The sequence below is a fragment of the Dermochelys coriacea genome, chromosome 1 (genome assembly GCF_009764565.3).
Source record: "Dermochelys coriacea isolate rDerCor1 chromosome 1, rDerCor1.pri.v4, whole genome shotgun sequence".
NCBI lineage: Eukaryota > Metazoa > Chordata > Testudines > Dermochelyidae > Dermochelys > Dermochelys coriacea.
The window spans coordinates 245,565,753-245,579,618 of record NC_050068.2 but is presented as its reverse complement, the minus strand read 5'-3'; the positions used below and the strand labels follow the sequence as shown (position 1 = coordinate 245,579,618).

Below are 13,866 nucleotides of genomic sequence, written 5' to 3'. Positions count from 1 at the left end.
TGCGTTGCTTCAATGGGAGGTATGTGCACATATATCTGCAAGCAGAATTTAATCCATGGTGTAATAATCTGTAAAATAACTGCAGACTGGGAAATTGTATAGCCAAGTTTCTAACATGATTTCCCATAAAACAATTGCTTGTATATTCTTCAAATTTTTTGAAGAGAGAAAATATTTTGAAGAGACCCTCCCCCTGTTCTCCCCAGCTTCTTTCCGGATATTACACCTGTCAGAATTTGTTGGACAATTCATATAGAACCAAAAAAGAAAAATCCTGTGCATACCAAGGAAGTCCAATATATGGAAAGCTTTAGGTCACAATGGTCTCCATTGTGTCTAGATACAGTACTGTAATTGCTGTCTGCATTAACTAATGCTCATTTTTGTTTTCCCTGAACACATCATATAGCAATCAGATATTCAATCACTACAGTCCAATCAACCGTAATGCAGTGGGTGACTTACACCCAGGAGCAAGGAGAGCGGATGCCCAAAGGTAATTATTCATTTCCAGAGGCAGAAAAGAGAATCAGGGCACTGTTTATTTTGTTCAGAACTCTCAGCCTCTATTAGATTCACTGTTTTAACACAGACATCCCTTAAAGCACTGCACAGCATGTTACTAAAGTCTCCTTTATTTCATCCCCTGCAAAAAGTAACAAACATAAAAAAAGCCCATAAAATATCTGAATAATCCCATGAGATCATATCCATTTGACAAGCCAAGGTACAGCAGCAGTAGAGGGAAATCAATCTTTTCTGCTAGACTTTGCAAATACCTTCTGCAGCAATACTGTATGGAATGCAGGTCACCTCAGTTCTCTGAAAGAGCAAGACAGGGATACAACACGATACTGCAGTATCTAACACTGCTAACATGCAAGAGCCTGGGCAGGCAATCCTATACCATGGGGAGGTAAGTGGGGCAGAGGTGATCCAGTATTTTTTTATTCAGAGGAAGAGAACCAAGATAAGCACATAATTGGCCCTTCTCCCCACCAGATCTTGGGGTCGGGGGGGGGGACAAAACAAAACAAAACCACCACTGCATTCAATTTTTAAGAGGAAAGTTCACATTTATAAGTATGACAGGGAAAAAAAGCCATTGATGACAGTAAACAATCACTGATCTGTGTGCTTTGAGTAATGTCTTGACTTATCTACACTCAAATGAATCCTCTCAAGTTAGCCTACCTTGACTGAGAGTAGCCACACCGCAATATTACACTCAGACTGCACAGAGTGACTGGATTAGAAGCGGATGACTCTGAACTCTTATTTCCTCTGATAGGCCAGCCAACTCAAATCAAAAGCACCACTTCACTTAAATGTTTGCTTGTGTGGTTGGGACTCAAGTTAGGAGCAACACTAGAGTTCTAGCTCAAGTTAACTCTGCAGCGAAGACAAGCCCTTAGCTATGCTCTTCATAATCTGCGATTAACCAGATTTCTACAGGCCAGGGTTTCTCAACATATAGTCTGTGAACCAAAATTAGGTCCCCAGAACATGTCAAAGGGTCCCATGGCTCCAGTCCAGTGGGGCTGGCTGGGATTGGCATCAGGGGGCCAGCTGGGCCTAATTTGAGTGAGTGACGCTGCAAACCATACGTTATCAGGTTGCAACATCCAGAGCAAGGAGTCAAGACCAGCCAGCTATGTGGGACTGGAACCACAGAAGCCACCACTGCAGGGCGAGTGTGGACTGGGCTCTGCAAACACCCCCTAGGGCCTGCCACCATACCGGGAGCAGGACCCGACTCCCCATCCCAGGGTCTGTTTACTGGGTCCTGACAGGCCATCAACATTTACAAATGGGTTTTGAGCCCAAAAATATTGAGAACCACTGCTGCAGATCATATGCCCTGCAATTTGCAGCCACCCCTTTAAAATCTCTCCTAAGTTTCCAGTACCATTTTATTCAGCTTTTAATTAAAGGTCAACTTCTAATAGGCAAATCATTTGTACTGGTCCTTTGGGTATTCACTTAAGCCAGGTTTCACTTTAGTTTTAATATGATCAGATTGGCATTGAACGTATCACTATGAGTTACTGTGGCTTAGTTAGTAGCACATTTGTCTAGAAGCTGGAAGGTCTTGTATTAAAAGCCCACATCTGGATTTCACCTTGCACCAAATGCTGGATGTGCAGTACAATCCTTACAGGGGCAGGGGGGAGGAGAGCTTGACTATTAGAGGTGCTGTTTTTCCATGCACAACACTGAACTGGAATAATTAGAAAGTCTATGGTATGTCTCCCAAAAACTAGATATAACCTACAATGTTCCCTACATGAACCAATTCTGACATCCAGGTCTGTGCAAGAGACATTAAGTGCACAGTGGTTACTTCAGTTCCCAAGTCTGCTCACTAACCACACACAAAAAACTTATAGTTTATGAAGAGCTTTTAAATACCAGCTGTATACAAAAAGTCTGAAATCTGCTCTAATTTCTTCATAGTCTTCCATACAAGCCTATGGCACAATGGTAGCTTTTCCATTTGTCTGACACCCAGACACAGTACTTCTGATGCTACAAATGTTGTGAGAATGCTCCCGGCCCCTTGCAGTAACCTAAATAGCTGACATATTTTCAAATGCCTGGTACGAGACAAATATTTCAATATTTTTTGATTCAATGCACACAATACCTGGGTGCAGTTAGGTTGGGAGGCTTCCTCAAGGTCCAGCTAGCACTTTATGAAATATAAACTGCACAAGAGCTAGCACCCTTCCCATTACGCCAACGCCCAGCTTTACAATGCATTAAGTGTATGTTTACAGAACAGGAGCTAGTCCGAGTCACATCTTTCCCTGGGCAAGATTAAAAGGAGAAAATTTCCCAAGTGATAATGAAAATAAATCAAACTGGCTGTTCATTTAGTTGGTGTGGTCTTGTGATACAGTCATAGGAAGAACAGACTTCATCTAGGGGCTTACACTGGTGTGGTTGCATAGGTGGCTAACTGCAAGATAGCGTCTAACACCTTTTGTTGCCTTGGGTATGTCAATGTAACCTGTCTGTCTCTATTTCCCTACCTGTAAATGAAGATGTCCTTAATACAAGGATGTTGTGTGGACTGCATTTGGGAAGTAACCTGAATTGGAAGCGCTATATATATTTGATGCATTATTATTCTCTCCTTGAACTTTTGATATTATTCTTGCTCAAGTTAGCCCCCACTCACTATTCAGTTTCTCCATTTACTCAGTGCTGCAGTGAACAATGTCCTATGACTGCAATACAGTGTCACCATGGAAAAGGTATAATGAATTCACCTTAACAGCATCACTCATAAGGTGCAGACTGAGGCAGTAGGTTAGAGTAGCAGTTGTATGGTTCCCTACACCTGCAATTCCCTTTCCGACCACATTCACCTTGTCTCTGTCCTCTTCTGCTTCAAATTTCTCCCAGTAAAAACTTGCTTCTAACACAAGGCTTCTTAACCCACCTCTCCCCGCTGAAATGTTGTAATAAGTGAAAATGAAAGACCCACAGACTACAAGAGGAATGCTGACCACCACTACTTAGTCACATTTTTCTTGATTCCCATCCCCCATCTCTTGACTTCTCCATGTCTATTTGGAGAATACCTCCTTTGGGTAGGGACCTTACTATTTGGTCATTTTAGATGTAACATACAGCCCTTTTAAACAAACATCCCCATAATCGTAGACCATTACAAGAAATTAAGAAGAAATGAAAGTTATGTATAACATTACCATGTATAGGAATCAAGCAGTAATTCTTAAATAGGTTTGAGTGGTAGCCGTGTTAGTCTGTATCAGCAAAAAACAAAAAACAAGGAGTACTTGTGGCACCTTAGAGACTAACCAATGTATTTGGACATAAACTTTTGTGGGCTAAAACCCACTTCACTGCATGCATGTAGTGGAAAATACAGTAGGAAGATTATATATAGATCTAGACACACACACACACACACAGAACATGAAAAAATGGGTGTTGCCACACCAACTGTAATGAGACCAATTAATTAAGGTGGGCTATTATCAGCAGGAGGAAAAAAAAAAAAACCTTTTGTAGTGATAATCAGTGCAGCCAGTGAAGTGGATTTTAGCCCATGAAAGCTTATGCCCACATAAATTTGTTAGTCTCTAAAGTGCTGCAAGTACTCCTCATTTTAATTCTCAACTAGTTTGATCTTCCTAGTGGCTCTCGTGGTCCTTTATGTTTCAGAAGCCACCAGAGCGGTGGTGTGTGAATGTATAGCAAGGCCTTGCATGTATATAGTCACGTGAACACAGTAATCATGTTGACTGTTTCCTTCATACTATGCATGTTGTGTAAGGAACAACTGGTGGGGAGGATGAGATACTAATCCAAGAGTGTAGTGAGAAAGGGGGTAACTGCAGAGGGTTAGTGAAACTGCAAAGGAAACTACAGCCACTGGGACTGAGAGTGAGCTGCTCATTTGGAGGAGCAGAAGAGTTACTACTCAAGTCCTCTACACTAAACTATATAATATGAAAATTCCCCTCCCACTACAGAAACCCTACACAAAATCCTTCAAGTAAATAGAAAGAGGAGGGTTAAAGGCTTTAAAAAAAAAAAAACAACCAACAATATCCTTCTCTGGGACCAGTAGCAAGAGCACTAGCATATCATATCAACCTACTCATAAACTATTTCTTAAAATTCCAGTGCAGGCACCATCACTGATCATGAGTTTTATAAAATGTTTGTTCGTATGAGGTCCACATGTGCAGGCAAATCTGAGTTGACAGTTTCCCTTTAACACTGTGCTTTAAAATTTAGGGGGTGGCAGTTGGCATTTCAAGCCTGAATCTGTGTCAAACAGCAAATTAACACACAGAGTTTGTTGCTTATCCACAACAGGTGAGTTTTTTTCCTTCTAAGGAGTAGTGCTCTGAAAAGTGAGACATAGCAAAAGTATCGCCAAAGATGGAGTCTCACATTTACTGCTTCTACAGTTTCCATGTCAGATGTGCTCAATATACAAGAATCTTTTTTCAACCTGCAAGCCCAGCCCATTCAGACTGGGCTCTCAGAGCCAAGTTGGCTCCCTTCTATCCCCCAAATCACCACCAGTAATAAAGGTTCTGCAGGCTTAATTGACACCTGTGTAACACCCCCCCCCCATCCCTTAACTGCACAGGTGTGACTGATGGAAATTTAATAAACAAGCCTATTCAGGAGGCATGAGATGAAATAGAATCCCCAGATCATTTTGTTATAGCTATGTTGGCTCTGCAGAGATAACAGAGAATCCAATAAAAAATTGTCATTAGAAAGTCAGACAACACTGAATGCACACATGGAGCATATCTGCGTAGTATGATGGTGCTATTTTTTCCATAGTCTTTTCTCAGTTCCAAACCAGACACTTTTGCACAGACTCACTAACCCGGACCTGCCAAGTCTCCCCCACTGGGGATTAAAAGGCTCAGACAACTCAATTTTGAGCCTCAGAAGTTAGTTCTTGTAGAAACAAGAACTTTTTTGGGGGCGGGGGGAGGTGAAAGGGGAGAAACCTTTAAGACTTTTTTTTACCCCAAAGAGAATTTTAAAAGCAACCAAAACATCCTTATGCTAACGATTGAGACGTCCAGAGAGAAAACACCTAATCTACTTTCATTGCCCAAACAGAGCAAACCACCACCAAAACTAGAGTAAAAAGTTAACACCACCCAACAGCGTTAGTTGTGACCGGGTAGAAACATTTTAAAAAGGTATTATTGTATTATGTTATTGACCCAAGGGCCAAAATTCCAGGTTCACCAGGAGGGATTCGTTAGTCCATGTAATGTCAGAGCCATTTTGAAGTCTTGCCATTGGGTGAAGGATGCTTTTGCTTGTGCGTTTCCATTTTTATTAGTTACTGGCACTGCCCTAGCCCAGTGGTTCTCAAACTTTTGTACTGGTGACCCCTTCCGCATAGCAAGACTTCGAGTGTGGCCCCCTCACCTCATGAACTAAAGGCGCTTTTTAATATATTTTACACCATGATAAATTCTGGATGCAAAGCAGGGGTTTGGGGTGCAAGCTGACCGCCCTCGAGCCCCTCTCTACTAACCTCACAAGCCCCAGTTTGAGAAGCCCTAGCCTCGCCCTTCCGGGTGCTAGCCTTGAACCCCCTTGTGCAAGGCACTGTACAAAGCAGAATACAAAGGCTCTGCCCCAGACTGCTTGCCGTCAAGGAGACATTCCAAACCTGAGAAAAGGAGGGGGGGGGAGGGAATATCTTTTCCTGGGCCACACAGAGGAGAGGGGCAAGCTTCGGAGCCAGACCTGAAGAGCTCCGTGTAAACTGGAAAGCTTGTGTCGCTCACCCCCGGCAGCTGGTCCCGTAGAAGAGGTTACCTCACTCCCCCCCCCCCTTGTCTCGGACCCTGGGCCCCGCGCTGCCCGCCCAAGCGTCCGCAGTTTGACAGGCTCTCCCGCGCTCAGCCAGCCAGCGCGGAGGGAGACCCCGGGCAGGAGAGAGGAGGCGAGGGCGGGCGAGCCGGGCTCAGCGCCGGGGGAGAAGCCGGGGAGGCGCCCGCGGGGTGTTACCTGCTGCTTCCTTCCGAGCCGCCTCTCCCGGCGGCGGGCAGAAGCTGCCTCCTCCCGCGGGGACGGCAAAGACCAGGGCCGAGCTGTGCAGGGTCTGGCTGGATTTCCTGCGGATCGCCACCCGCCTGAAGTTAGCGCCCTCCGCTCCGCTCATCCCGCCGGGGCCAGGAGGCGGCAGCGAGCGCGCCCTCGCTGCTCAGCGCTCCGGCCACAGCAGGGCTCGCATCGCACCTGCCCGCGCTTGGGCTAGCGCAGAGGGGCGGCGGCGGCTGGCGCGGTGCCGACAAGAGCCGCCAAGCTGCGGCTCAGCAGCCCCGGAGCGCCGCGCAGGCCGGCCTGGAAGGAAGCCCGCGGCGCCGGGACCCCAGCGAAGCGCGCCCCGGCCCTGCACTGCAGCTCCCGCTGGCCTTGGACCCCAGGCGCCCCCCCCCCGCAGCAGCCCAGCTAGCGCCGCACGGCCCTGGCTTTGCGGCGACTCCTCCCGCCGGCACCTGTCAGGTGAGTCCTGCCGGCGCTCAGCGCCCTCCCCCTGGGCGGGAATCAACCCGCTTCCAGCCGCGCCGGGAACTCTGCGGCTCCGCCCGCAACTTCTCGGCAGCCCCGCTTGCCCCCTCCCCCGTCCGACACACCCCGCACGTCGGAGCCTCCCCACCCCCAGCTTTCTCAGGCACTCGGGCAACTGCCAGGCTCTCAGCCCCTGCCTTGAACTCTCCGCCTCCGGCTCCTTTCCCGCAGCACTAGCCCAGTGTTTCTGCAGCTGCAGTGCCACCTGCCCCCATACCCGGCACGCACCCTGCCCAGGTCAAAGCTTTGATCCTCCGGCTGGTAAACACAACTGCCCTGGATTTGCTGTCAGCTAACTTCCAGACTCCCCTGGTCTCCAAAGCGCCCCTCCACTAGCGCACCAAGAGACAAAAAGACCAATGCCTCCTTCCTCCTGGCTACAACTCCGCAAAGCTCCCACCCGCAGGACGGAGAAGCAGGGGCATGAGCTTGTATCGGCTTTCGTTCCTCCTGATTTATCTTCTGCTTTCTGGACTTGCCTGTTCCTCTCTCTCGCTCGCTCGCTCTCTGCTGATACGCTGGCTTCGCTAGAGAGCACAGAATAAGCATGCATGAACATGCCTGTACCCACACGCTAGCATTCAGTGGATTGGGAAGCTCCCAGACCGTGTGAAACCTGCCCGATATTGAGAGCCCGGGTAATCCAGCTTCCTGGCGAGAACGGACAGATCCCTGCCTGGGGGAGCTCAAAGAAGCCCTGGGCAAGTGAGAAGAAATAATGACCAAGTTGCTCCAGCAAACCCTTTAGGCAGCAGGGAGAGGCAAATGGAGGAGTTCTCCCCTGCCCAAGGATTCCAATCCCCTTCCCACCTTTCCATCCCCAAACAGATCCTTCTCACCAGGCAGACTCTGCTTTCCCCACAAACTACCCTCGCCATTTATTTCTGATGCCACTTCCTCAAAGATTTCTCCAGGTCTATTAGAAATGAGCCTTACCTTGTCACATGCCAGCCGGTCACCCCACCAATTATTTTTATATATTTGTTTATAATTTGTATTAATCTGTCCAAATACAACAACCAAACTGCCAGATTCATCATAATATTCAAAGTAAATGAAGACAGTTAGGATAAAGGGAAGGAAGGGGACGTGACATATCTATCGTCAGGGTCTACATTCATCATAGATCTCTCAAAAGTCACCCCAAATTGCTTTGAATGTTTCAGGCATTCCCTTTCTGTGGAGAGCCCATCTGGGTCAGCTGTATCACTGAGCCAGGCATCAGTATTTGGTGGGGATTGACTTTTCCATTTTTGCAGAATTATTTTTTTATTGACCAAAGCTGCATGTTGGCCCCTATACATTCCCATTTAAACAACTATGCAAATATACATTAGCACTCTTTGCTGGAAATGTGTATGTTTGCTTATGGAAAATATGCAGAGCATAGTGCTGATAGAACAGAGTGTTCAATTGGAGTAATTTGAAATGAGGTGTGTGTGAGACCCTCACATGCTCAGGTAACACTATAATAGCAGCCACATAAAAATCTAGACTGTAATCTCTGTCAGGGATGACTCAGCAGTATCCAGAGAGGGCGTGCCTCTATTGGAATAAGGGAAGTAACCCTAGCGTCCCTGGTCTAGCTATAGGTACAATTTTAATAAGGGATCCTGAGGGCCCATCGAACACCGGTTTGAGCATTGGCCTGCAAAACCTAGGGTTGTGAGTTCAATCCTTGAGGGGGCCATTTAGGGATCTGGGGCAAAAATTGGGGATTGTGCCTGCTTTGAGCAGGGGGTTGGACTAGATGATCTCCTGAGGTCCCTTCCAACCCTGATATTCTATGATTAAGTACCTCACTGTGTATAAGCCAGTCATTGCTCTACCCTAAATTTTCCAAAGCAACTGGTGATTTGTTTGGATCCCAGCTTAGTACTTTACAGGGGTGTGATTTTTAAGAGCCAGATAAGTGCTCAGCTCTTTCTGAAAATCAACCCCCATTAAGGTATCTTGAAGTTAGAAAAAAACAAATCAAAGCTTGTCCCAGTTAAAAAAACAAAACCACATCCAACGATTCAGGAACTAAAATAAAAATGACCACTATAAGGGTTGCAGTTTGTTTAAGAAATCTCACTGTGGAGCATGGAACAACTTGTGGCCCAAAAACTGAGATACCCCAAATCACTGGCCACTTTTCAATGTTTAAATCCTTATGTTGCAGCAGTACCAAAGAGGATAATACTTGTAAATCTTTAATATCAAGTTTTACAAATTCTTACAGCACAAAGAGCCTTTTCCTTCACCCTGTGGGGACTGCAGATTTGTAGGCTAATCATTATGTCAGAGCATTTGTTTGGCTGGCAGGCCAGTGAGTTTCCTACAACTTAATATCAGGCCTATTGGGTGTCTCTTATTTAAAAAAAAATTATTTCATGAATATTTATTTCTGGGGACTGACAATCCCAAACAATATATAGTAAAACCAAAATGGAATCCTCCGTATCCAAAATTCATAGTAAAATATGTAGCCAGCCAAGCAAAATCCTGCTGAGAGATTTGGGTGCCACATTGATCATATATTCTGACCTTTTTCCACAGAATACTGTGGAACCAACAATCTGACCAGCCAAGGGGAAATATACAGAGTAAAAGTAGATATATCAAAAAATAGACTAGATCAGGGTTTCTCAAACTTCATTGCACTGCGATCCCCTTCTGAGAACAAAAATTACCACAGGACCCCAGAAGGGGCAGGGGCGGGGGGTCGCAAAGCCAAAGACCCACCTCCCCAGGCTTGGGGGCCAAAGCCTTCAGCCCCGGGCAGGGGGCCTGTAACCTGAGCCCTGCCACCCAGGGCTAAAACCCTCGGGCTTGGGCTTTGGTCCCAAGACCCAGCAAGTCTAAGCCAGCCCTGGCGACCCCATTAAAACAGTGTTGCGACCCACTTTGGCATCTCAACTCACAGTTTGAGAACTGCTGGACTAGATTTACTGATCAGACCAAACATCTTTGATCTCATGCACTGTTGCACATTCCATATGAAAAACCTCTGATGGCAGCAGAAAGTCCTCCACACAGAGTATCTGCAGGGTGGGCCTTTGAGAGCCATGCAAGTAGAAAGATATTTTGTATACACATCAGTTAAATCAGAAAGCAAATGCAAAATCTAGCAGTTGAGGATGGTGTGTGAAACTGAGACATGCTGGTGGACTTCAGGTTCTCGAATTAGTGAATAGCCTACAGTGACAGTGACCTCAATCCTCAACGCCACTTAGTGGCAGATGGGCTCAGTTCAGGAGGGGAGAAGTTGCAGCTCCCTGATCCTGGGACTGGACAGGGGCTAGGGTGGCCCAGTGTAGTTAAAAGCAGGGGAACAAGTGGGGGACAGCACTAATGGAGCTATGCTGACTTGAGAGTTGAACTAATTACACCACCATGTGTAAGTAAATGTAAGAGGATGAAAATAACTTAATCTAAGTGTGAAAAAGGGTTGTAGCATCTGTGGTATGAATCATGAGTCAAAAATCATAGGCGCACCATGCTTCTCTCTTCTTTGACAAGTACCACACAGTACTGCAACCCCAACAGCATAATATTGCCACACATAACTGTCATGTCAAACCACATAATCCACTGTTTAAAAGTATACTATTTATGTAATATTGACAGGTTTCAGAGTAGCAGCCGTGTTAGTCTGTATTCGCAAAAAGAAAAGGAGTACTTGTGGCACCTTAGCGACTAACAAATTTATTTGAGCGTGATAAATAAATAAATAAATTTGTTAGTCTCCTCACTGAAAGGACTCAACATCAACAGAAATGTGGTTTACATATTGCCAAATTCAGAACCGTATACACTGTCAGGTATATAAAAGAATAATTAGCAAGTGCAGTTATGGTTTGAAGGTGGAATGAGACTCCTTGAATGATGGAGGATAAAAGTTTGAATACAGCCCCAGGGATGTGGCTTGGTTTGCAGTATAGTTAGCAGTCCTTGCCATGACTGGACTTGGAATTCCAGGCCAGGAATTAGCTAGATCCTGCGTGATGACATTAAAAAGAAGTGGCTGTTAGGGACCTGGAGAACTATAGGGTCTAGTCAGAGTCCAGCAATCTTAACAAAGAATCATCATTATATTCATCACAACCAATTCCTCTCTTCTTTACCACAAGGAAGACTACAGGTTGAATGCTGACTGTTGCAATGCTGTGCTTGTTTTTCTACTACATGTATGCACACAATTGAAGCACATCATCTTGATGAAGCATTCCTGCCCTCATAGCACATTGGTCTCTGCTGCTATTTTCATCTTAAACACATTTTTCTTCCAGAGAGTCGCATCTGGTCCATTCTGTGCATATGCTTATGCTTTACTGAAATCGTGTTGAGAAAGACTATACTGATTATTCCATATTGTTATTGAAAGATTTCTGCTTGGAGGAAGGAATTACTGCTAATCAATTTGACTAGGTAAGACTTGCAGGATGGCACTCTCATTTCTCAAAGTTCCATATTCGTTTTAAAAGTCTCCGAATATTCTTCATCATCACTCCCAGTTTAATGAAGTCCCATCCCCAATTAAGTCTGACATGTAGATACCATCAATGCATTTGTCTTTGATACAGATTAACTTCAGGTGAAGGGAAACTTTCACAGAGTCATGTTCATAAATTGGAACAGAAGGAGAGAATCCTAAATTAGGGAAAATGTCATCCCCCAGCCCCCTTTCTGCTCCTCTTGTAACGAGAGCTAGCAGCAACTCCCAAAGCAAAGGTTTTTTAAAATGATTAGTGATTTTGGGTGAACAATTTGAGACAAAGGGGTCTGATTTTCAGATAGTAGGTGCTCGGCACATTATGAAAATTAGGGCCCGTTAGTGGGATCTCAAGTTAAACACCTAAAATCACTAGCCACTTTTCATAATTATGGCCAAATCTTTAGCTTTATGTCAGATCATAGCCTGGAATCAGGGGGACTTCACTATTAGAAAGCTTGTGTTAATACTAGGGCTGTTGATTAATCAGTTAACTCATGTGATTAACTCAAAAAAACTAACTGATTAAAAAAATTAATCGCGATTAATTGCATTGTTAAACAATAGAATACCAATTGAAATTTATTAAATATTTTGGATGTTTTTCTACATTTTCAAATATATTGATTTCTATTACAACACAGAATACAAAGTGTACAGAGCTCATTTTATATTATTATTATTTATTGCAAATATTTGCACTGTAAAAATGATAAACAAAAGAAATAGTATTTTTCAATTCACCTCATACAAGTACTGTAGTGCAGTCTCTTTATCGTGAAAGTGTAACTTACAAATGTAGATTTTTTTTTTTTTGGAATATAACAATGTAAAACTTTAGAGCCTACAAGTCAACTCAGTCCTACTTCTTGTTCAGCCAGTTGCTAAGACAAACTAGTTTATTTACATTTACAGGAGATAATGCTGCCTGCTTCTTATTTACAATGTCACCTGAAAGTGAGAACAAGCATTCACATGGTACTTTTGTAGCTGGCATTGCAAGGTATTTGCGTGCCAGATATGCTAAACATTCATATGCCCCTTCATGCTTCGGCCACCATTCCAGAGGACATGCTGCCATGCTGATGATGCTTGTTAAAAAAATGCATTAATTAAATTTGTGACTGAACTCCTTGGGGGAGAACTGTATGTCTTCTGTTCTGTTTTACCCACATTCTGCAACATATTTCATGTTACAGCAGTCTCGAATGATGACCCAGCATATGTTCATTTTCAGAACACTTTCACAACAGATTTGACAAAATGCAAAGAAGATACAAATGTGAGATTTCTAAAAATAGCTACAGCACTCCACCCAAGTTTTAAGCATCTGAAGTGCCATTCAAAGTCTGAGAGGGACAAGGTGTGGAGAATGCTTTCAGAAGTCTTAAAGGAGCAACACTCTGATGCGGAAACTACAGAACTTGAACCACCACAAAAGAAAATCAACCTTTTGCTGGTGGCATCTGATTCGATGATGAAAATGAACATGCATCGGTCGGCTCTGCTTTGGATCGTGATCAGGCAGAATCCATTATCAGTGCGGACGCATGTCTTCTGGAATGGTGGTTGAAGCATAAAGGGACATATGAATCTTTAGCGAATCTGGCACATAAATATCTTGTGATGCCGGCTACAACAATGCCATGCGAACGCCTGTTCTCACTTTCAGGTGACATTGTAAACAAGAAGTGGGCAGTATTATCTCCTTCAAACTGTAACCAAACTTGTTTGTCTGAGCAATTGGCTGAAGTAGGACTGAGTGGATTTGTAGGTTCTACAGTTTTACATTGTTTTATTTTTGAATGCAGTTATTTTTGTACATAATTCTACATTTGTAAGTTCAACTTTCATGATAAAGAGATTTCACTATAGTATTTGTATTAGGTGAATTGAAAAATACTATTTCTTTTGTTTTTTTCAGTGCAAATATTTGTAATAAAAAATAAAGTGAGCACTGTACGCTTTGTATTTTGTGTTGTAATTGAAATCAATATATTTGAAAATGTAGAAAACATCCAAAATATTTAAATAAATGGTATTCTATTATTGTTTAACAGTGCAATTTTTTTAACCACGTGATTAATCATGATTAATATTTTTAATCACTTGACAGCCCTAGTTAATAGTATACTATTCTATATAATACTAGGGTTGAATTCTGTCTTTGAATATGGACGTGGTACTCCCACAACAACACTAAGAGCTAGGTTTATACATCATAAGACAGCCTATGTCTCATAGATATTACAAGTTATTATATAAGGATCCATTTTCTCGTCCCATGGTTG

General features: G+C 43.9%; 1 protein-coding gene across 1 annotated transcript in view; it reads right to left on the bottom strand.

Annotated features, from left to right (window-relative positions):
- FGD4 (FYVE, RhoGEF and PH domain containing 4) overlaps positions 1-6,962 on the bottom strand; it is a 174,261-nt gene extending 167,299 nt beyond the window's left edge. The window contains exon 1 of the mRNA XM_038406892.2: positions 6,535-6,962. Coding sequence (XP_038262820.1) covers positions 6,535-6,688 — 154 coding nt within the window. The 5' untranslated portion in view covers positions 6,689-6,962. The remainder of the gene's footprint in view (positions 1-6,534) is intronic.
- Between the last annotated feature and the right edge of the window lie 6,904 nt (positions 6,963-13,866).